This window comes from Cinclus cinclus, chromosome 8 (genome assembly GCF_963662255.1).
Source record: "Cinclus cinclus chromosome 8, bCinCin1.1, whole genome shotgun sequence".
NCBI classification, from domain to species: domain Eukaryota; kingdom Metazoa; phylum Chordata; class Aves; order Passeriformes; family Cinclidae; genus Cinclus; species Cinclus cinclus.
The window spans coordinates 7,591,180-7,615,308 of NC_085053.1; the positions used below are offsets into that span (position 1 = coordinate 7,591,180).

The 24,129-nt window shown below is 38.3% G+C and overlaps 1 protein-coding gene across 2 annotated transcripts in view; it reads left to right on the top strand.

Annotated features, from left to right (window-relative positions):
* Positions 1 to 24,129, top strand: part of CDC73 (cell division cycle 73) — a 102,492-nt gene that overhangs the window by 63,533 nt on the left and 14,830 nt on the right. For both annotated transcript variants that reach the window (XM_062497280.1, XM_062497281.1), the window contains exons 11-13: positions 19,614 to 19,671; positions 22,663 to 22,698; positions 23,099 to 23,186. In XM_062497280.1, the coding sequence (XP_062353264.1) occupies positions 19,614 to 19,671; positions 22,663 to 22,698; positions 23,099 to 23,186 (182 nt within the window). The remainder of the gene's footprint in view (positions 1 to 19,613; positions 19,672 to 22,662; positions 22,699 to 23,098; positions 23,187 to 24,129) is intronic.

The following is a 24,129-nucleotide window of genomic DNA, read 5'->3' on the forward strand; positions in this document are numbered from 1 at the left end:
AGGCATGTCCCTTACTGGGAAATAAGGCTTCCCCAGGCAGTCAGTGTGTTTTATTATTCTACATGCATAATATGATAATTTACTAGAAACGTAATCAGATTTAGATCCTCCTAACTAAATCATCTATGTACACTAACTTTCTCTATTAATTTAGTCTTGTTTGTAATGCATGCATTTCCTAACCTAATAACAATTTCCACAAATCCTTTGATCCTATCTGAGTGCATTTTAGGATCTTGAGCATATTTCCTACATAGTAATTATAAATATAAAGCACATATCTGCAAAGACTTTTGTATCTCCTCCAATCTGAACAAATCAGTGTTTAAAGAATGGAGGGGAGGGGTCAGTGTGGGGGTGGAACATGAGAAGAGGGCTTGTGTCCAGGACCACTTACTGATCTGAGACCTTTATGAATAACTGAGAAGCAGTGCATTCTATATGTGCCCAGACTACTCAATTTCCTACCTAAACACACAAAACTTTCTTATGCCTGCCCTGTATAATGTCCAGAATTCTGTGCAGTCTGTTGCTGAAGCATACAAACATGTGAGAGTGTGGCTGGGAGTCCTCCCAGTTTGCTGCACTCTGGGCTATGAGTAGGAAGCCAGGTGGGTTATTCATGTGGTCAGTGCATCCACGGGGACTTAGCCAGAAGGAAGTAACACTTTTGTCAAACACAAGCATGTACATCTGCCTCTGAGTTTTGAATTTTCAGACAAGATATGTAACCTTATATTTGGGAAATGAGTTCAGATCTCAACAGAATGGTTATTAAAATCTGTGCTGTTTCCATTTAATTTATTTGCTACTGCTTCACTGTACCTGGTTGCTAAAGCTTGGGAGCTATAGGTAGAACATGTATGTATTATATTGTTAGGGGGAGAGATGTTTTTATTTTTCTATAAATGCTCATTAGTAAATACTAAAGGTATAAAAATCTCAAGGGCTGTTTTTCTAAAGAGAATCTTTTTTTAAAGTAAATTTAGAAGGGAAGAGACATCAGCTTCGGCTTTTAATTAAATGGCTGTATCCCTTGTGTGTAGCCTGTAAAGTTCAGGCAGAGCTGTTGTCTATTGGTGTGTGAAAAAGTTGTCATCTTGCCTTGTGAACAAATGGAGTATTGATTTCTTAAATATTAATGACCAATTTATTTCATTCATTCTCTCTTTTTTTATTTTTTTCCAAAAAAATATGAGGAGTTCTTTGCTCATCTTATAGAAAAGTATGAAAAAGCTTTGATTTTTTACTGCTTTCTGTCTGGGAGTGACTGATTCAGCTTTAGAGTCCAAGTTTTGGGAAGAATTTCCTTTTCTTTTGTAGTACTTTGTTCTTAGCTACTTTCCTATGATACTGTGCATTTATGGGTATTTCAGGAGGGCAGGTCTTGCTTTGGACTAGAAATAGGAGCTGCAGGTTTTGGTGATCTTGCTGGGTTAGAGGTTGGAATGAGCTTTATTTTGGCGCAATCTCAGTGTGAAGGGTCAGTTGACTGCTTGTTTTCGATGCAGGGAGTAGTGTGTTCTGTGATGTTGCTATGGTTACATCTGAAATTAGAAGCTGCAATGTTAGTGTTTGAAAGGCTGCCACCTATTAAGGCTCCAAGGAGTAAGTGAAGATGTACAGCCAGTGTGAGGAACAGGTGGAGTTACTGTGACCTGGAAACAGAGTGCTCAGTGAGTCCTGCAGACACACCAGGACAGGAGAGGAGAGGAGAGGGCTGCTCACAATACCCTGTGCACGGGACCACTTGGAGCTGAGCAAAATGTACCAACAAACTTGTGGTGGTTTGGAATATTTTCTTCAAAAACTCTTCACGTGTTGGTTTTATAATAAAAATCTGAGGCTCAGCCATTCAGCGAAGTTCTGTCTTGACAATATTAGCAGAAATTCCTCAAGCTAATTTGGAATAATTGCAGTAGTCAGGCATGTACTGCTTGGTAACTTCTGCCTGGTGGCACAAGCCCCTTGAGACTTTAAATATTTAGGCCATAGGTGACCTATCACTATTCCCATATGGATTGTGCTTTCTGGATACTCCATGAATACTTTGCAAAATGGAGTATTATATCAGCTGTGTATCAACTGTAAATGTGTTGAAAATCTTTTAAGTGATGGTTCAGAATGGTTAATGGCAACATTTTCAAGTTTGGTTATTCTTGTTTTTAAACTTTATTTTTACCCTCTGGAAATATATTAATGTAGAGTGTCATAGATGCTTAGTTTTAATTTTCCGTGTTGAGAATTCTTATGTATATGGCCAGTGGCCATTCTGCTCTTTTCCCCAAAAATAATACTTCTCCAGTAAGTTTATCTAGAGTGGAGACAGGGTTGGCAAATACTTGGAATTTGCTTGACCACTTTGAGATCCAAGCATGTTTCTTAGCTATCCCAGACATGTTTGTAAGTGAATAAAAAACAGCAATCTAGAAATGACCACAAGTGTCAGTATTGCCTTATTTTGCTTAGCAGATTTTCACCATTCCTTAGCTGGTAGTGAAACCCAGCTTTTACACATGGTGTGTTTTTAAATAAATGGTCAAGATTTAGCACTCTGTTCTAATAACACCCAAGCCATAAACTTTGTGATTTCATTAACTACTGAGTGTCGTAACTTTAGAACTTGAATGCAGCAATAGAGATCAATCTACAGAACTAGAAAAGGTTCCCAGTTATTATGAAACATCCATCAGGTATGTAGTAGATTATTATGTTTTATACTATAAGTAATACAAGCACATATCAAACTTCACGAAGTTGTGAGAGGGGGGGAAAGTCCAAGTGATGTTTCCAAGTCAGAAGGGTGTTTCTTGGGAAACATTGCAAAGAGATGTTCTGTAATTTTAAAGCTCGTATTTTTTATTAAGTAGACTGATGTTCTAGGTGTCCAGCTAGAATTCAGTCTGTTCTCCTATCACAGCTTCCTTAGAGGAACACAGGTTTGGAGTGCTTCAAAATTCACTCAAAAAGCCAAAGTACAAAATACAAAGTTTTGGTGTGCTTTGATTCAGTTCTGGTTTTGTGTGTTATGCAGATGTATATTGGACTACTTTCCAGATGTGTTTCTTTCTTCAATACTGTGTTGTTTGCTTTATCATATATTTTCTTTCTTCTGTATTCTGATTTTTCATATCTTCCCCGAGGAGCTGCATGCAATTACTGCTGATCTCAAGTGCTAAATGCAGATTTTATTCTTCCAGGGGGTGGACAACATAATTTCATTTGTATTGTGCAGGATTTTTGGTTGTGTGGTTCTCTGCTGATGAACTGACAAGCCAGTGCCAGCAGTAATATTTTCTGCCTGTCACAAGTGTTGCTTTTGCATTTTGAGAAGAGCAAGGACTTTATGAAGCTTTGATTCAGCACAGCAGGGGAGAGGAGGCCAAGCAGCTGAAGTACCAAAAGTCACAGGCAGTTTACAGTGGGAAATGGGCTGGTGTTTTCCCCCTTACCTCGTGGCTTGTTTCATCCACCTGCCTGCACTGTATGATCAAGGCACCCCTAACACCCATCCTCACAACCCCAGCATGAGAATTAGAAATAAAAACTCCAGTTCTTACAGAAAGTGAGACTCTCCTGGAAGAACTGCTACTAAATATCAATTTCAAAGCCTGGAAGATGGAATGAGGGAAGATGGCATCCTGTTGGAGATAATAGGCACCAACTTTTATGCCGAGGAAGGAAGAAGGTCTTGTTGCAGCTGCTGCCACATGTCCAAGCCTTTTCTCTGCCCGATTCCTTCCTTTTCCTCCCCTTTTCCCCCAGGCTCTCCTCAGGCTCTTGAGGAATACCAATAACTTAAAAGAGGATTGGCTCTTCAGGTTCAGCAAATGATGCAGACATCCTGCCCAGTACTCTTCCATGCTGGAGGAGCTACATAGATTATTTATTATTTTTTTTGTGTGGGACTAATTAAGAGATTAGCAATTTCAGCTGTTCATCCTCTCACAAAGTTTTTTTCCCCATGTATATGATTTGTACAGGAATATGGAGACATTTTGTCAGCCTCAAAATTTTTTAGTACTGAAATTGGTGATGCATTTGTTCAGTGAATGTTAAATAATGTGAAATTGAAGAACTGGACTTTCAGAGCTGTCAGCATTTCTTGTGATTTGGGGTTGAGACCTGTACTGACTCTCTCCATCTGTCACATTTCCTCAGTTGCTTTAGTATGTTAATTCCTACAGCTCCATCCTGTAGGTATCCTCATTTACAGCTAATTCTGGGGGACATGAAAGGTTTACAGCAGAAATAACAAAGATTTAGCAAGTCCCTTAAATGCCTGAGTCTTTTTTTTTTTTCAAGCACAGATGCTTAAACTAGAAAACCAACAAAATCTGTGGGGAAAAAAAATCCTTTCTCCAGTGACTCAAGAGGTCCTATTCGTGTAATAAATTCCAGCAATATTTGTTCATAGCCAACAGAAAACCTGGATCATAAAATGGAGAATAAATCCCCTTTTAAGAGCCATTCCCTACTACCCTTTCCCCTGACATGTTAGAGGAACTGAAATTCCTCTAAACGCTTTGCACATCACCCAGTCTGACTGAACTGCTTCAGCCTGGCCAGCTGGGGACGTGTTCCTGGTTTTACTGAATGTTGTTCCACCTTCATGTTTCCCTCAATTTGCTGTAGTTCCCAGTCAGTGGAGATTAAGCTGTAGACTTTCCACTTCTAAAATTCCCATTAAACTTAAATGATACCATTCCTTGAGTGGCTTCCAAGGAAAAGGAAGCTTTGCTGTAGAAATAATAATTTTATCTGAATAATTGTGTTCGTAATTCCTTGTGTAATCTGTGTAAGACTCTAGATTAATTTCATGAGCCTGAAGATTTTTTTTTTTTTCACATAAATTGCTAATGTAGAGTCAGTAACCTGGACTCCTAGTCCACAGATACGTGATTTAGAGGAAATCCTCAGAGTCTGGTTTGTATGGTGTAAATTGGCAGGGAATATTGATTGAGAACTAGAGAATTTTTATTATTTTCTGCTATTTTAAGCAATATTTAAAACTGAAATTCCAGGTGGTTTGTTTTCTGTAATTTATTCTTCTAACAGAGGAAGAAATCAGAGACAGCTCTTTTTTATCATGTCTTCCTCAAGACATAATATTAAGAATCATTAATGCATTCTGTAGGGATGTGTGTCTGTAATAGAAAAAATACTGGTTGTATTTAATATAATAATGCTGAATTAATAAAATTTGGCGTAAAATTGAGGATGATATTTTTGTTAGATATATAATCTTGCAGTTCATAATCAGCATCTGCCAGGAGTTCTATCACTGATCTAAAGTAAATTGAGAGAGCATTTGTCATCTAAAAAGACCCCACCTCACTGCTTAAAAACATACAAAAACCTGTTGTCCTCTTAAAAAGCCCACAAAATCTCAGTACCTTGGATGATGGGTTGCATACTGTAGATTCTTTGAAGTTCTTCTCCTCTTGAGGATTTTTGTAATCTAACATTTGAGACTTCTACAAAAGCTTTTTCTCTTAAGTTTTGGTTAGTGCCTGCTTGTTTTATCAATGTGCAAGTATTATGGTTTACATTGCATATCAAAAGATTGATGAGACCAAGTCTGACCTACTTTTTTCTGTTTTTATTTCCCCCCCGCCCCATACCTTTGGATCTCCATGTTAGTATTTGCCTTGGTGTTCCCTATTTTGCCAAATATAAAAAACCCCTTCTACTGCATTTCTAGGTAATCAAGCAAAGTAATAAATAGAATTTAAAAATTCTTCTTAATTTAATAAGGCCTGGATACAGTACAGAAAGGGAATCCCTTTGTTTGAGAATCTAGGTCACCTCATAAGGAAAAGGATTCCCTACTGCGAAAAATTGACTCTTGCCATTTTCTTTGTTTTTTCTATTTTTCCTTATGACGTGCCAGTATGCTCTTATGTTGTGTTTGCTTAATGACAAGAGGTGAAGAGGTTTTTTTTTTTTTTTTTTTTTTTATTTTATTTTGTGTAATTAAATGTCACTTATCTGAGGTGCATGGTGGGGGGGAAGGGAGTGAGCAAGGAGATCCATCCGTAAAGTGGCAAACGCTGGGTGCAGCAGGAAAGGTTGGAGCAGCTCTCTGGAACCTCTGTTCTCCTCTCCCTGGCAGGTTGGTTGGGAGCAGTACCAGAGTAAAATTGGATCTGTGTATGCACAGGATGATGCACACAACCTCCTGAGCCTTGTGGAACGTCGACCACGTGGAAATGGATGCACGAGCCTGCTCAGAACAGGCTGGTGCAGCCCTCGGGTCCCCTGTGGCTGGAGCTCCTGAGCTCTGATGACTCTGTGCAGAATTGCCTGCTCCTCCTGGGAGCAGTGCTGAAGCATCCATGAGATGCCTGCAGGAGTTATAAATAGCAGCTCCAGGGTGGCAGTGCTGTGGCTGAGGGCCTGCTGGCCTGGGAAGGAAGCGAGCAGGAGTTCTTGAAAAGCTGCCCCGAGCTAAGGAAATGGTGAAATCTGAGGCATCTCCATCATCTCAAATGGAAAATATGCTACCTGGAAATAGCTGATCCCAGCTGATTGAGATCTGAGGGCGATAATAAGTTGGGGTTTTTCTTAGAGGAGCTTTCATAGTGACAGTGCTTCAGATGTGTTTCTTCAAACTAGGCACTAGTCAGTGACAGAAATGTCTGTTGGAGGAGATAAGGCTTTTTTGCTCTTCCTTCAGAATAGGCACAAATTCATTCCCCCAAGAATATGCCAATGCAGAACCTGCAAAATAAGGAAGAAATATGTAGTCTGGTATTAACTCTTGATTAGCTGTTTTTCCTTACGTTTTCAAAATGTCTTTTTGGAAGCACAGGAATAAATAGAAAAATTTGAGGTCTCTGGTCTGTGTACTTATTATCAGCCCGTTTGAGCTACATGTAAAATTATTCTGCTGCCCTTGCTCAGAAGGTGATGCTGCTATTTTATTATGGTGTTTTTCTCGTAAAAGTAGAGCATGACCTAAGACAAGGAAGTTATTGGATGTGTCGCTATGAAATTGAATCTGTGACTGGTAAAGCCATCCTAAGCATGTACAGAAAGTTCCAGGGTGTCATAACAGAGGAATCTTGTTACGCTTTGTGTTGTTTTTTTTTTTTTTCTCTCATTGAAATCTTGGCATTGGAAGCCTAACTCTATTCCAAAACATTGTCTGCCCTTAGTGGTTTACTCATTTTTATTTCCTGCCACTTAAGTGTTCCCCTCTCTGAACTGAGGGGAGTTTACTTTGCAACACATTGCTGTAGGGAAAAAACCAAACAAAACAAACAAACCCAAACAAAGCCAACTTACTTATTTTTTTATCACTGACATTAGACTTTTCAAAGGTGAAACAGCTATTTGGGATACCAGGACAGATGTGAGGGCTGAAGGAGAGCTGAGGAGGTCTTGCTGCTTATGGCAGATTTCTTTCAGATAAACTGTGAAATCCCCAGGATCATCATGGATGACTGATGGCTGCTCACACGTGAGGAGCAGAAATAATGGTTGTAGTGAACCTCACCTGTGAATGTGCTGACTGGCAGTCTGTCATCTCCAGTGGTTATTCACAGTGGGAGATTCTTAAAGATGAATTTTTGTGTGTGTGTGTACAGAGTGAGAGGGCACAGCAGTTTGAAAATTTCCAGAACCTATTTTGTGATGCACTTTTGAGTCTGCTCATTTAGTCAGGGGTTATTTTTTTGCGGGGATGGATGGAGCCTGTATAAAAGTTACAGCGTAACAGGAAGATCCTAAAATCTGTTGGTTTTGTAGAGCCCTTATCCTGTCCTCATCTTTGAGTAGGATGGCCCCACGCTATGTGAGGGGTCAACTTGTCAGTTGACCTTTATTTAAGAGGATGCATTTCTGCCCTACCAAAAATACAGCTGAGAACAGTCATGTGATAAACCAGTTCTTCTAATGCAACGGTAGAAGCTTGGAGATAGCCTATCTAGTGTATGGATTGTTTGTAAAATGGAAAAATTAAAGTTGAATGCTGTCGTCTTAGTGCTTTGAGAAGGGCTTAATTTAATCTTCTGTACTAAAGGGAGAAGAATAATGGGGAATTTAGATATAATGCCAAAGGAAGCTGAAAGTACAGGCAGAAGGCCAAATGGAAAAATTCCTCTTTTGTGATACAGCCAGAAGCCTTCCTGTATTTTAACTTAATGCATGATTTATTGCCACTACAGTTAGTTTTTGGTATGGGCATGTAACATCATCAGCTTCTATATGCTCCAACAGGGTAGTATGAATGATATGTTTCTTCAGGATACCAGTACCAGCAGCCATTGGCACAATCTCTTTGGTGTATGGTATTGTAGCAATAACACACAGGTCTTGTTGAAGCCTTGCTAGCACTAAAATCCTTGAAGGTACTTCTTTAAACATAAGCACACAAGTAGAAAGCTTTATTGCTGCGATGCAAATACAGTATATATTCTTCTATTGTTTGTCCTCAGTATATGAATCTGTGATTAGTGACCGGAATGCTTTTCTGTCCCAGGTGACTTTGTTATGTGATGATTAATATTGTGATTCTCTTGCTTTTCCCCCCAGTGTGATTTCTTTTTGAAGGAAATCAGCCATGTCCAAAGGCTGTATTACTTTTGGCAAAGAACTGGGTTTTTAGAACATGCTGAAATGGAGACAACTGAAACTTTAATGTGTGTCTGTTTGTTCTCTGGGTATAAACCAGAAGGTTTTAATTTTCTGTTGTGTTTGGGGGGTTATTAGGTTGGGTTTTGTGCTCTTTAGTTTTGAAATCTATAGGATAAGTATAAAGGCTTAATTGAGGAAGTACAGAATTTTGGGTTCAGGTGGCTGCCTGGCACTTTCTGCTGATATGTACAGTAATATGATTTGTGCTCTGTAGTAGTGATACCTGCAAAATACTTTAACATTTTCATCTGTTTATATCTGTACCCAGGGAGGGAGTAACAGGAGGAACTACTTCAGGCCTTCTGTAGTAATCCAGCTGCACTCAGTGGAAGTTTCTTGAAGAAGGGGGAATAATAAATGTTTTAGTGTAATTTGAGTGCTTCTTCCTAATCGTAAATAAAAGAATACTTTAATTAAAACAGATTTCTGGTATGAGAGTTCTGCAATGAAAAGCCTGTGTTGAAATGGATCTCACAGGGAAAGCTGGAGGCAGAGAGAACTGGAGGACAGGGTGATGAATGGCACATGACAGCACCAAACCCTTTGCATTTTTATTCAGGGTGTTTGATTATGATGCTGCATATGAAACTTCGACATCCTGCAGCTAAAGAAAAGGTAGTCTAGGAGGCAGTTTTGTCAGAGCTGCTGTGACTGGTGTGAGAGGAATGCTATTGCTGCAAATTTGGGAAATGCTGACTTCAGAGTATTGTACTGAGAAAAATAGGTTAATGATGTTGACTCTAGGTGGGAGCAGCCATTTGAGGACACTGAAGAGCACAAGTTTTTTTATCAATGACGTTTTATTGTGCTGAATATCTAAGCTTACCTATGGGAAGCTGCAGGTAAGTAACTCCTAAAGACTGAGGTACTATCCATATACAGCTTAGGAACTTTATAGGTTTGAAGTTTGTGTGTGTATTCTTTTGGATCCCAAATTGTCTCCATGCCCTGTCTTAAAATGTGGGAAAGCATTTGCAAGGATGTGTTTATGTTGTTGAAATCTGAATATAAACATTTTAATCCAACAATAGATGTGTTTTCTTTGTGCTGACATCTTTTGTTTTACGTGATGTGAATGTAAAGTCATGGGGCAGAAAGAAACATTGCAATCAAACGTCAGCTCTGGTCATAATAGCTCTCAAAATAAGGCTTTTTCATAGAGCACGTTATAGCAAGCCTAGACATTGGAAATGTAAAGTATTACGTTCACAACAGCTGGTTTCTCTGATTTAGTAGTTTTAGTGAAATGAAAGTTCATTCACAACATGACCAGTAACCTTGTGTTTGGGGGCAGATTGTTCATCTTCTTGTGATAAAATCCGAGCATAGCTTAGTTCCTCTGGAGGCATTATCAGCCTGTTAACAAGGACGGTTCTGGGGCTGCACATGAGGAAAGGAGATGGGCTGGCAGTATGGGAGAAGTCCCACCCTCGGCTGGAGGTGGCTTTGGTGCAAAAAAGCTTTGTTTGAAGCTTTTGTCCCTGTTCCCCTGCATTTTAGCCTTGCGTGTGCTCTGTGTGTGTGCGCGGTGCTGGGCAAACATTTCACGAGGGTTATTCCAGTTGTACAAGCTGTATATGCAAAGCTCAAGTTCAGCATCTGAGGAAAGGGGAGATGTCCAAATCCTGTTCTTGACAAGGAGAAGCGATACCTTTTGTTGCCACTATTATCAGGGGTGCTTAGCTGCAGTGTTATAAAACAAAAAAAAAATCTGTTCACCCATTGTCCTCTCACCCCCATCCTCCAAAAAAACCCCTTTGCTTGCGTCTTGGTTTGATTCACTTTCTATCTTCATGGTTGCCAACATATTTTCTTCCTTCTTCCTTTCAGTCTGTTTTGTTTGTTTGTTTGTTTGTTTTTTTTTAATGAGTTAAAGCAAAACAATCTGTAGAGTAAAAGCAGAACAGGATCCGGGTGTTCTGTGAATTATGGTGTTCCTTTGGTTAATTTTAACCTTTTTTACCCCATATGACAGTTAAAACTGAACTGGTGAACTGAGGCAGCTGGGGCAGGACAAATGTTCAGAATTCTGGTAATCTTGTAAGCAGATTAAAATATCCAGTTTTCCCCATCTGGGGGAATTACAGGGTGTGGATAACTGCAGCATGTGCAAGTCCAGAAATCTTAACACTTTAGTGCTGGACTAAAACTCAGAAATTTTTGCAGAGAATTACTGCTCTGTTTCTAACTTGCTTGTCTCATGTTGTACGGATCTCTCTTGTGTCTCAGTACCTTGTCAATAGTTTTATCACCTGCACCCAAGACAGTGAATCTGCTCTGTTTGAACAAGACAAGTTGTTGATCCAAGGGCTTTAACCAACGTCATGCTACAGTTCCACTACTTCTGTTTGCAAATGACATAGGTAATTTCTATAAATACACTTATTTTTTTTCCTTTTCACCTATGCCTACTGTTCTGTCACTTAACTTTGCTGTAGCCATTGAAGCAGTGGGCATCCCACAAATATCTCTTGGGGTGTGCTTGTGTAAAAGTCACAAAGTGAAAAAGTACAGGAAGAGTTGAGAAGAAAATCCGAGATAGCGCAAGTTTCATGACTGGTATTACTCATGTGTGTGCAAACGTGTGGTTTAGTATTACCAGCAGCTTATTACAGTTGCAGCAGATCTCACAATCATCACCTTTGGTGGTTTTAAAAAAGATATTTTTGCTTTTTCAGCTGAATTTGCATAGCAGATGAGCTGTTGTTCATCAGGGAAACCTGGAGTACAAGGCACTCTGCAGTCTGAACATTTTTTAGCCCTTTCCTAGCCTGTGGCAGTTCAAAATAGCCCTTTCCATATCCAAGTGGTTACAGTCTCTTGAATGCTCACATCCATCGCTGTCATCACTCAAGCCCTCATCTCTTGACTTGTTTGTTGCAATTTGTTATAGCTGCAGCCAAAGCTTTTGATCCTGAAAAACACATCTTTGAACTCAGCAGTGTTTTTTCTAGGCAACACAAACAACTTGGAGTTCATTGCTCTACTGTTCAGCTTTGCACATTGGCTCTTCAAGGAATTCAGTTTCAGGATTTTCCCCAGATATTTTAAGTCTTGCTGGGTGATTACTTGGAAAATTGCTTTCATCTCTCTGCCCATGACCACCCATGATAATTGTCTTTTCTTGCAACATAATGTAATATATAAGCATAGTACTGGGATTGCTAAAGCTTGTAAGGTACAGAAGAATAATACTAAAACTACTTTTCAGTGAATAGAAAGGAGAAGATCACATCAGGATGAAGTACAACTGGGAGCAACTGGTGCTGGATAATTTGTTGAACAAGCAATCATAAAATAACCCAAGGTCTTTTAATAGCTGCCCATGTATTAGAATTCTAATCCAGCATCCCCCTGTGTTGTAGCAATGGGAGTCAGTATAAGCAGGGGAAGGCTGGAAAGAGCCTCAGGAGTTTCTGTTGCATTGAGATGCTTGACAGCATCTCACAAAATTATTCAGTTACTTGCATCTTGATTTTTTTTTTTTGAGAAATTTTCATATAGAAGTCAAGGATCCATCAGTATTCATTTAGGCACCTGCAGAGCTTTTAAAAATATTCTTCTCACACAAAGCATTTCATGAGTCTGAAGTTGCAAAGGAACCTTTCTGAGGTCACTTACACCTCTGTTTATGTATTGCTCACTGAGTGCAGGTGTAAGTGGGGGTCTTCTTGCTGCTCTGTACTGAGCAGCATTTTCTGTAACGTAATGTGACTGTTCCCTTGAATCCCATTTTCAAAGCTGAATCTGAGCACAAAAAACAATAGTGCTTCTCTGTATGCTTGGAATTTGCATGCCAGTTGTGCTGTTGTGCAGATGGATTGCTTGAGCCCCGTATTCTGTGATGTTTCTGATGAAAACCACTTCGTGTGAGTGACTAGTCCCTGTCCTTAGAGGCAGTATTGGAACTAGATAGTTAAGAGTATGTGAAGTTTTAAGTTAGAGAGTCAAAAAAAGATCCAGTTGCAGTAAAATCACAATTAGATGCAAATTCCTGTTCCATTGAACTGATGTGTCCTGGGCTGATTATGGCATAGAGAAAACCAGTAGGGTAGAAACCTTTACACCTGGATTTTGAGAAGGATAAAACAATCCCTTAATACTCAAACTGTGCTTCTCAAAACACTCCCTGGCTGCCAAGTAGTATGTGTGAGGCCAGCTGAGATAGCTAACCCAAAGGGAAAGAATTCAAAGCAAAAATAATGTTTTAGTGATAATTGCCTTTGTCTTTTCACTCCATTCAAGGACACGAGTCATTAAAATGAACATAGCTAGGTACAGATAAGCCTTTATTTTTCAAACAAACAAGTCCTCTGGAGTTCTCAGGATTAAGAGTTGTTGTTTTGATGAAAACAGTTTATCCCCAGGAAAATGGAAGTGTTTACAGGTTTAATCTTTGTCACCAACATCCCTCTTCTCAAAAATTGCTATTTCCTATAGCAACAGTTTGAATTTATGTGACAAAGTTCTTAATTTTACAAATATTCTGTGCAAGGATAAAGGGAGGAGCTCTAGCACACTTCTAAGAGGACTCTTCAGAGGGATTGGACAGCTTAATTTGGGGGGTAATGGTTTTAAAGCCTCTCAGTAGTTGTGGCTTTGGTTGTTTTCAAAAGCTTCTCCAGTGATTTCCATTATTGCTATTATTGCAGCTTTTTAATATGCTCTTGTCCCTAGTTGCTCACTAGTCACTACAGTTTTCTTTCAGATCCAGTTGTGATTTGGTTTGTTTTCTTTGCAGAACCAGAATATTTCCTAAGATATCAACAAGCAGTACAGTTAATTCAGTCACGTTTAAAGCTAATTTCTTTTAACCTGATAATGAACAAGAAATTGAAGTGAATATTTTTCATTCAGTGATACTCATTGCCAGGTCTAACCTGCTGTTGAAAGCACCTGTGAGTTCTGTTTATCATGTTTAGCAGTCTCAGGTTTCTGAATTTGGATAATCATATCAGTTCTCATTCTGTAATTGATTAATAAAGCATCAGATTTGTAAGTGAAAATTTAATTTGCATGGTGTGGTACAAGTATTAAAGTTTGGGTAGTCGCTGGGTGGCACAGCAGAGTTTTATTTGTGCCACCCTCCCCTGGTTCTCCTTTCTTCCTGTCCTCCATCCCTGTAGTGCTGTGCTCATTCGATTTCCCTTTTCTGAAATTTGTTACATGTTCTTCAATATTTGGAAAACTGTAATGAGACTTCTGTTACCCTTGTAAGGTTGACATAGAGTTTTCTGGCATGAAAAACTGAATTTCAGGATTGGAAGCCTTCTGTGCCAGATAAGACATGACCTTCAGTATAATACATTTTAATAAAATACACTAAAGGTTGGACCCAATGAGCTTGAAGGTCTTTTCCAAATTTAATGATTCTATGATGAGTTTTGTATTTTGAAATAAACGTGTTCCGTATATTTTTTATCAGTCCTCTTTGTTCTGTCACATCAGTTCTTTTAGCTGTCCAAGTACGAAAAAGTGAATCTGTGCTGTTATTTTCTTTAGGTATAGTAGTCCTTTGATAAAATACTGGTAAACTTCTGTTAAAATTTGTTCCGTAAAAACGTCTTGAATTCTGCTTAAATTCCCACTCTCCCTTCCAGGGAATAAGCAAGTTGAAACAATATAAACAGTAGAAATGACCTTTTCATTAATATTGCAAACAATGGAAGTGAAAATGACTATAATATTAAAACTATTTGCACAATAGCTAGATCATGTTATCAAATTCTTTTTTTTTACTGTATAGTTTAAAATTAGGAAGGCAGTTAAAAGCTTGCAATTTATTATTTAAGTATGTCTTGGGGAGACAGATTTGTGTGTGCATAGAAGTATGAAAATAAACTACACCAGTTTGATGTATAAATAAAATGATGATGTGAAACACTACTTAAAAATATTATTAAAATTTTCTTGATGCAAACAGAAGTCAGAGATTTATTGGGAAGGCTGCAGAGGTAGAGCCACTGAGTTGGATTATTTTGCATGACTCTATGAAAGGCTTGTATTTTTTTCCAAGGCTTCTGTGGGCTTTAATTTTTTTGTACAAAGGTCTGTGTTTTTCAGAATCCAATTTATATGAAATAGATGTTTCTATCAGGCTTCAAGTAGGGCATCTGGACCAGTTTTTAGCTACCTGCTTTGAAGTCAACCCTTTGTTTTGGCTGTTTGTTCATACATTGATATGTGCAATATTTAATTTATAGAAAAGTTGTATTCTTTTTAACTATGCAGTTGTTTTAGGTTTTTTCATAGTTCTTTAGGCTGGCTTTGCTAAAATTTTCAAAGGCTCAATACTTTAAGTCAGGAAATGATAATAGAGTTGCTGGTAATTAAAGTGAGTTTTTGCAGTCTCTTGCACTCTAAATAGAATAGATACATTGAAGTCTGTTCTTAAAAATAATTTTACAAGCTTGCCATCCACATAGACTTATTTTCTTTCTCTTTAGAATCCAGGTTTGGCTGTGTTTCTCTTCACAAACAGAGCTGTATTTTGGTGAATGCTGTCATGGCTGGTGAAGCTGGAAGCTGCTCTATTTTACATACAAGCAGTTGCTAACACTTCTTGCAGAATCAAATGTTACTTTTTGCTTCCGGGCAGGAGCATGCAATCTACCCAATAATTTTCAGATTTTTGGCTGAAATTATGGGACTAATTTAAGTATTACTAAGGAACAAGAGATTAATTAAATTTGCCAAATTAAAGCCACAAGATGGCATCAAATTGTCAACTCTCTCCTTTGTTCCTAAAGTTTTTTTTAAAGGTCAAAATAGTACAGGCTCTTATCTCTACATAGAAACCACTTGGGAAAGGGAATATGCAATGAAATAGTTTTTCCTTCCACCATTTGAACCTGTAAAGCTGCCATAAGATATCTTTAATAATTTAGTTTTAAACAGGAGGGTTCATTTTCTAAAGTGTAGCAGGAATTACTGTTCATGCAATTGTTCATTTCAGTTGGGAAATGAAGGTAACCTAACTGTGGATGTTAATGCTCATTTAGACCTAAGAAAAGCACTAAGTATCTAAAATACAGACTTTTTTTTTTTTTTTCTAAAATATAGGAAAATAATAGTTGTGTCTTGATGAATTTGTCAGGTAAATATTGGTAATGGGTCGTTTTTGTTAATTAATATACATTACTGCTGTTTTTAAAAATTGTTATTTTTTAGAAAGGTCAAAAATGCTCGAAAAGGTTTTAAAAGGAGTCCAAAAGAAAACAAACAAACAAACGAACCCCCAAGACCCACTCTTAAAAAACTTAAACGCAACCATAGCTGTACTAACCACATGTACTGAACCTGAATCTATTTTTTAGGTGTTTAGGTACAACAGTGCTAAATAACAGAAGGAATAGACTGAACACAAAACCACTGTTTTGAGCAGAGGTATTTTAAATGTCTAAAACAACAAGGAACACAAGCACTAAAATGAGTCCCACAGAAAAGCAGATCCAGCACTGTAGGGAAACAAGGCAGTGAGGCTCAGGAAAGTGTGGAGCCGATTACATTCTGTGTCAGGTTGTTGCTTCTGAATGGTCAAAATGTAAATCATAAATAAACTATATATATATATATATATATATATATATATATATATAACCTTCTATGGTAAATTAGCAGAAGTAAACCAAGTAATATGTTTTTGATTAAAAAAACGTTAAGTGGTTGTTTTAAAGAAGATTTGTATTTTTCGAATTACATGGTTTTGTTGCTAAATTAGTTTCAACTTATGAATATTCATAATATGCTCCTTAACAGTGTCAAACAGCTTATGCATGAGAATTAGGTATGTCATTTTCAAGCAAAATTGTCTAAGTATTCAGAAATTTTGAGGAAATGAATGTTCTTTAAATAGCTGAACAGTGATTTCTGCTGCTGGTGATGCTTAGGGTACAGCTGCATGAACAAAAGCTCCCTTAGCTGGAGTTTGAATTTGCAGCGTGCTGGTTACTTAAGAGAAACTTTTAGATTAAAAATTTCACAGGAGAAGATTTGAAATACCTTCCTGTGTGCTCAGTGAGAAATAACTCTGGTCTTTGCAGAGGCCAGTGAGAGCATGCAAACAAGGAGTTACCTCTGAGTAGCTGAGAGGCCACAAAGCAGCAGCAGCACCTCCTTTGCTAGCTGGATGAAGCAGCTACAGAGGTTGCTCTGTCAAATGAATACTCTGTTCCTCTGGGAGAAATCCTGGCATGGAGTTCTCTGTGGTTATACCTGCCTGAAGAACAGAGCTTGTCTTAAATCAGTGTGTTGTCATGGGAAAAGCTTATGTCTCTATCTGAATGCTTTGGAAAAGCATTAACTTGAAATCCAAACTTAGCAGGACAAAGGAGAATACTAACAAAATTATCCTGATAATGACTTCCTTACTGACAACAGGTTTTCCTCTCCACTGATAGTCTCATCTACCATCACAGCTCTGTTCTTTATCTCACCTTAGCAGCATACATTTCTCTGTACAAACCTTCTGAGAAATGTGGGGGTGAAATATTTATCAGAGTTTCTTTTGCTACGCTGGCTACAGCTTTTACAGAATAGGAGGCAATGGTTAGATCGCTGAAAATTGTAAAAAGAGGAGTGTAAATCACCTCCAAAAGGACTGACGGTACACCTTCAATCAGGTGACAGCTGAGCTTTGAGGATACCTCAACATCAGGAGTTGTGAGCTCAGGGAGGTTCATTCCTGAGGTTTTCATAGTCTGAGGTACCAATTTATACAACTAAAAGCTGTGACCTCCATAATTTATTGATTTGCAGAATTTGGTCTTACAAATAGAATGGTCATAGGCATGGAAGTGATACTTACTCATTTGAATGAATTTATTTCCTACGATTAATCAGACATTTTAATGTGATTTTTCCCCTGTACTTTGTTGTTGATTTGGAGGGGATGTATTTTGTTTCTTTCAGTTGCCAGGTTCTCAAAGCCTTCCTTTTTTTGTTTTAGGCTCCTGCACTAAGTTTCCCATGAGTCACTGTAGAGCTGGCAGTTCAGAGGAGAATGTGAAGAACTCCCAAACAGATAATTTGCCAGTTACTTTATTAGGCTCAAGCCACTGGTTTGGCTTTGGTTCTTACTTGGTTATAATTCTTCACAAGGTTCTCTGCAGCAGCTCCTGGTTGCCTCCCTTCACTGCAGGGGTGTTTGAGACATGGGAAGCACTGGATGAGTGGCAGAGGAGGCAGCAAGGCTGCACTGCTGATTTTGTAGAGGTGGAAGGAGGAATGAAGGCGTGGGACAGCACATAGTAATGGTTATGCATCTGAACTGGGTTTAGAAACTTGAAACTTGGTGTTGCAGGAGTTGATGTTTCTTTAGCTTGTTAATTTTCTTTACATTTCATCAACTACTGGGAATTTAAGGAAGTGTTATGGGGAAATTCTTGGTTTCTTCAAAATGAGTAATGAGCAGCACCGAATCATTCTTTTGACGCAGAACATAGTATCTTTCTGCAGAAAGAGGTGCAAGATGTTTTATTTTTGCTTTCTTGGAAAGTGGAAGTAAAAATAAAGATGCTGTTTCTCAATTGTGAGGCTTGTCTCAGAGGTAGTCAGTCTTTCCTGCTGCTCTTCCTCTAGAGTGTGGTAGTATTTTCAGTTTTATAATTTTCTGAGTAATTATTGTGAAAGGATATTGGCAAAAATACCTTTCCTCTGCTGCTATAAAAGTAAGTCTTAAAATAACAGGTACTGACTCAACTGCCCCACATAAATGTTGTTATTTTAATAATCAGAAAAGAGTACAGCAAAATTTGGGATAGACCCATTACTTGCAGTGCAGGGTTAAATCCTTATACTAAAGATTAATGGGAGGTTGCTGCCTGTAAAAGTTATAAAAGCTGCTCACTGCACCAAATGTCAGCTCCAGCTTATTGTAACTAATCATGGGTGGCTTCACTAGTGCTCAGGGAAGAGAGGCTGTGAGTAAATTTGTGTTTTCTATGGGCTTGTGTGGGAGCTTCTGTTTGTACTTCAGAGATGATGAGATAAAGAGTTCTAACTTTCCTGATGGAGACTTAAAGGCAATTCCTCTTAGTGTTATTTAAATAATGGAGTGAGCCCTCTCACTGGCTTTCTTTTATTTTGCATTACAAAACACACTGTTACTTATGCATGGGTATAGAAGTCTGATAATGCTGTACTGGAGTCCTGTCCAACAGGTTTATCTCTGGTGGGATCTCTGACCTTTCTCAGTTTCTCATGCTTGTAGGATACCTCACATAGTGTTTAAAATCCATGGTTTCATGTTAAAAAGATTTCTTTCCTGTCAGCTCTACAAATAGAAGTGGCTGGAATATACTGCATCTTCTTAGCATGTTGATGCTGTGTGTTATGTTCAGTGAGGTTTCACAGCAGTAACTGAGAGCAGAATTTGTTCTTGCAGGAATTGTGTTGCTTTGGAAGCAGACATGTGACCTCACTGTTTTCTCTGATGCTATGTTGACTCTGGGGAGTTAACAAGAATGAACAGTAGTGCAGGTCTTTTGTGTGCTATATTAAGGTAATTGGATAAGGCATGAGCAAAACTAATTATCATGAGAGTGCTATTTCTCAACTCCTCAAGTCAGGAATGTATTGCAACTTCCTGGTCGTGGTTTTCCATCCAAAGCATAAGCGGATCTTGTTTGGAAATTTCTACAGCCAATTGCTTATATTTGCATTACTAACCCTTGGTGAAAGTAAAAGTAGGTAACATGAAACTATAAATAGGAGAGGTTTATTTGAATGTATATTAAAATAAGTTTATGATTGGTTAAAATCTAAGACTGCATAAGTTTGAGGTTGTCTGTCTTCCCTAAACCTAAAACAAGATCTATAAAGAGTTTAGAATATTTTCTCTATTGTCTTCCATCTCTTTAGTGGAAACTGCTCTCATTATTGTGATACTTCCTGTACCTCTGTGTTCATTTGCAAAACCCATGTACCTGACACAAAGGTTAGCTGATAACATTGCCTCTTCTGTCTTTTCAAAGGAAGGTGCATCTGCTCGGAAAACACAAACTCCAGCAGCACAGCCTGTGCCACGACCAGGTAAGGTGGCCCACTGTCACATGTGCTTCTGTCCCACACATGCATGAGTTTCAAAGAAGTTCTATTTAAAGCTTTAGTTAGCTCAAGAATGAAGTACAGGTCATTTATTTTTGGCCTTTAACTGTACATATACTGGAAAAAAACCCACAGCCTGTTGTTTAATGTTATACCATGGGACTTAGGGTCATTCTCTTCAGTGTGTTGCCCAATTAGTCCATTGAAAGGATGTACTGCTGAAATTAAAAGGTCAAGAACTTCTTGGTTTTGGGCTTGGTATGTCATCAGTTAAAATTTCGCAAAATTCCCACTCAAATAGGTAACAAGAGGTGGTTAATACTCCAAGGATAAACAACTTAAACAGAATAGCTAATTTCAAAAAGAGATTTATTTTTACTTCTACCATTAATATATCAGAAATAAGTAGTTTTCTGAATGTTGTTATCATTACTTTTTCATACTTCTTAAGCACATAAGGTATTTGTAATGGGGCCAAAATCCTTAACTGGGTTTTTAATTCCCATTTACTAGTTTTTGGCTAACAAGTCCATTTATCTGTCAGACTGAATCTCGAGTTTCAATACAGTGATGGGATGATAAATGTACTTTGTTTAAATCAGAAATCCTTAGGATGAGTTTTTAGAAGTGTGTAAGACCAGTACACGAGAGGGACAGTGTTTGCTCACGGATGTGCAGATTTGCCCCTGGTTTACACACTTGAGAGTTTAGTGGTTTGGTGGAAGAAGGTCTCATGTGAAAGGTGCTATTTCAGGACATGATGATGTGATGAAGGTCCTGGGGACATTGTGGGGGGCTTGGAATCAAAGCTACCAGTTAAAATGAATGTACTTTTTCTAGAAGTATTGCTGGAATATTTCTTGTTGAGACTCTAAATGCTTCCAGTGTGCACCTTGCTAATTCCTTGAGATTTGTTTGCAGGATTTAATGCTAAGATTTAATATAGCAAAGCTGCTTCTTCACCCAAAATCCATTCTAATATTGAATGTTCTCAGCATGCCTAAATGCTGTTGTGCACATATTCTTCTGTTTGGTTATTTTGGAGCTGGAAAGGTCATGCTGCCTGTCATACTTATCTCACTAGCCCTGTTAAGCATCCTAATGCAGATGGAGTTGACAGACAGCAGTATGAAAAGGGTAGAAGTGGCAAGAATGGAAATATGGCTGAGTTGTCACAGTCTCCGCTGCTGGCTGTGACTTCCTAGGCATTTCCTGCCAGCACTATGGGGTTTGTACATTATATAAAAAACATTATATAGGTGATACTGATACTGCCCTGCTCTAAGGCCAGCCCCATCTATTATCTTGCATCTATACTGGAAACTGAAGAGAGAATAAAGAAGACAGGTATAGTCAGAAGAGGTTTCTCTTTCTGCCTGTTGTACGATATTTTTGCTTTTTGATATTTAGATATTTTAAGAATTCAGCTGTTCTATTAGCAGTCAAAGAACTAAAACCTGCTGCTTCCAGGAAGATGCTGCTTTGCACCTAGAAAGCATTAATTAAATTAGACTAACTACTGTTGTACGGTAGTGATTTGAAGAAAATACTTGTGATGCGCTCTTAAATTATATTTTTTGGCACCATTTTGCATTACCAACTTTTCTCCTAATCTGTCTTTGTACAGCTATTAAATTTCTTACAGATGCTTATTGTCCCTCCCCCTCCCTTTTTTTTTGGTTTTTTTTGCCTTAAGACAGCTGGCTCTGCCCATAATTTCAAAAACATTTTTACTTTAAGGAGATGCCTAGATTAAAAAAAAAAAAATCACTTGGTAGGTAAAGTTCATATAGTTCAACAGAGTGTTGCCAATTATATCTGTGCATTTGACAGTGTCAGGAAAAGATAATTAAGGATATGGTCTCAATATTTCAACAATGGCAAGTATGTGCTGTGAATATTTATACTGTTCTAGGAAGTTTGTGAAACAGTTGGTCATAAATAAACATGAGCAAGTTGGTGCTAAGCACTTGGAAGTCAATTAATGAAATTTGTCATGCATAGTAGCAGTTGAGACTTGAGTTAGTCTGCATCAATCTCTCTACTGCTCACCATTTTCTGAATTATGATAAACATCGATGATGATGATTGTCAAGTGCTACACTTCTCTCCTGAAAACTGAACTATAAAATGTTTATTTGGGGATACCAGGTAGGTCAGTAATAGCACCAAAGTGAAGAAACAAAGGTGCTTTTCCACTCTTGGAATGCAGCGTCTCCTGTGCTGAGTTGGTAACAACTCAGAAGAATGAATGGGAAACATTTTACTGGAGAGGTGGGGGGCAGTTCTTTGGTTTCTACCAGTCCAACAGTGGTTTTGTGGGTTTCTTTGGTGGTTGAGGGTAATTTTGCTTGGGAGTGGGGTTTTTTTTCCAATTTTTTGGTTGCTTGAGTGGTTTTCCCCTTGATTGTCAAGCTTGTCTGTTTCTGGTTCCTGAAGATCTCATGTAACTCAAGCTGCAATCCAAAATTAACCTGAGCAAGCCTGAAATTCAGGTTTTGGTTGTTGAAAGTTCTATATGTATTCAGGATAGCTAAATCCCGTGGATGTCTCATGCAGTAAAAACTACTAATGAAAAGGTGAAGTGCAGAGATCAATTTGGTGTGAAGGTTTTCCTGTTGGTTCAGCAGTACTGAAGATCTACAAGCAGCTTTTTTCAAGATTGCTGGGAATTCTTGTCCATGGTGTTGTGTCCTGGCCTTTTGTGGAGGATGGAGGGGAGAAGAGTAGCTTCAGTAAAACTGGGAGAGATTGACTCAACTCTCCTAAGATCTGCTTCAGATCAAAAGCTGTTTGTTTTCTGAATACTCATACCCAAATTATAAATCCCTTCTTCATTTTAGTGTCTTGCATCTGTAAAAATGACCTAATAACTGTAGTGTGACTCTTCCTGTTCACTCCTGCCATTAAACAGATGCCTTGCAATGACATTTGGATTTATGTCCTAGTCATTCTGCTGTATTTTTTTTTCCTCAGTTTCTCAAGCAAGACCACCTCCAAACCAGAAAAAAGGTGAGTCAATTTTAGTTACACGATCTTTTTCATTTTTTGTGTGAATTGTGCCTACTTTTCCCTTTTTTTTTCTTTTTTTCTTCTGACAGTACAAGCAGTGGAATATATAGCATGTATTCTGTATAGCATAATAGCATTCTATTTTGCTAAATATGGATCCCACACATGTTGAGGGACTTGTGATACAGGGATCTGCTTTTTTGGTGAATGGAAACCTTGACTTTTGAAAAGCTTTACTACTACTTTCCTTGACCATGTTTTCGTGATTGGGACCTTTTAAGCAAGAGTTTTGTTATGTACAGATCCTTTAATGAAAAAAGGGTTGGAAGGGAGGAAACAACAACCAGAACACAACAAAAAAAAACTCCTCCAGACAAGTCTAACTTTATTATCTCTGCAGGATCTCGAACTCCCATAATCATTATTCCAGCAGCCACGACCTCTTTAATAACAATGCTTAATGCAAAGGACCTTCTGCAAGATCTGAAGTAAGTAGCTGATTAGAACATACTGTATAACAATTATTTTTCAGATACAAAGTTATACGAGCACCTAATTAGTAATTAAGCAAGAGGGTTCATTTACTTTCCTGTGACAAGCTAGTTTTACAGATCAGAGTATGAAATAAATTAATTTCTTCTGACTGGTAGGAAAAAAGCAAAAACCTAATTCAGAGTTTTGGCTCAGTTGTGACCTATGGGCAGATTTAGGAAACTCTTGCAGTAGCAGTTGGAATGTGTGCAGTGCTTTTCTTTGATATCACATCTGTGCAGCCACATGCAAGTGAACCCTTCCCATAGAAAAAGGCTGTGAAAAGCTGACCAAGGGAGCTCATGGAGCTCAGACAAGATTTTGGGAAAGGACCACGGTTACTGTAAACAAGAAGGTGACCAGATGGACTGTATCAGCCTAGCATCCCAGCTGGTTATGCAAATAAAGAATTTTTTCTGAAGTTCACGTACTGTCATTAAGTATTGATGTAAATATAGCCAGGCATGTTTCAGTGAGCTGCTAGAACTTGTTTATTGCATCGCAATCTGATTCTAAGATTTGATTCAATATGGGTGAATGAATCTTTCTGCTTGTTCAACAGACCATGGTTTTTAGACTTGCCTATCAGTAAATATCAGGTAATTTTTTGGAAACAGTCATTTTCACAGGGAAATACACTGTTGTAGGTTGTCTGCAATGGTATGTCAAAAAAATGGAGGGGTCATCTTTTTATCACCTCCAGCACTCATCTTGTGTGATACTTGAGACACTGCTTTTCATCCAAACCAGGCTGTGGTGGTGGTACAGCTTTTGCTGGAGTTCCCCTAGAATGGTTTAAACCTGTGCTCTGAGATACCAGGTGCCTTCTGACCTTCCAGTTCTGTCTTACTGCCACAGGCCTTCAGAGATCCAGTGAGTGTGCTGGACTCTTGGTGTCTC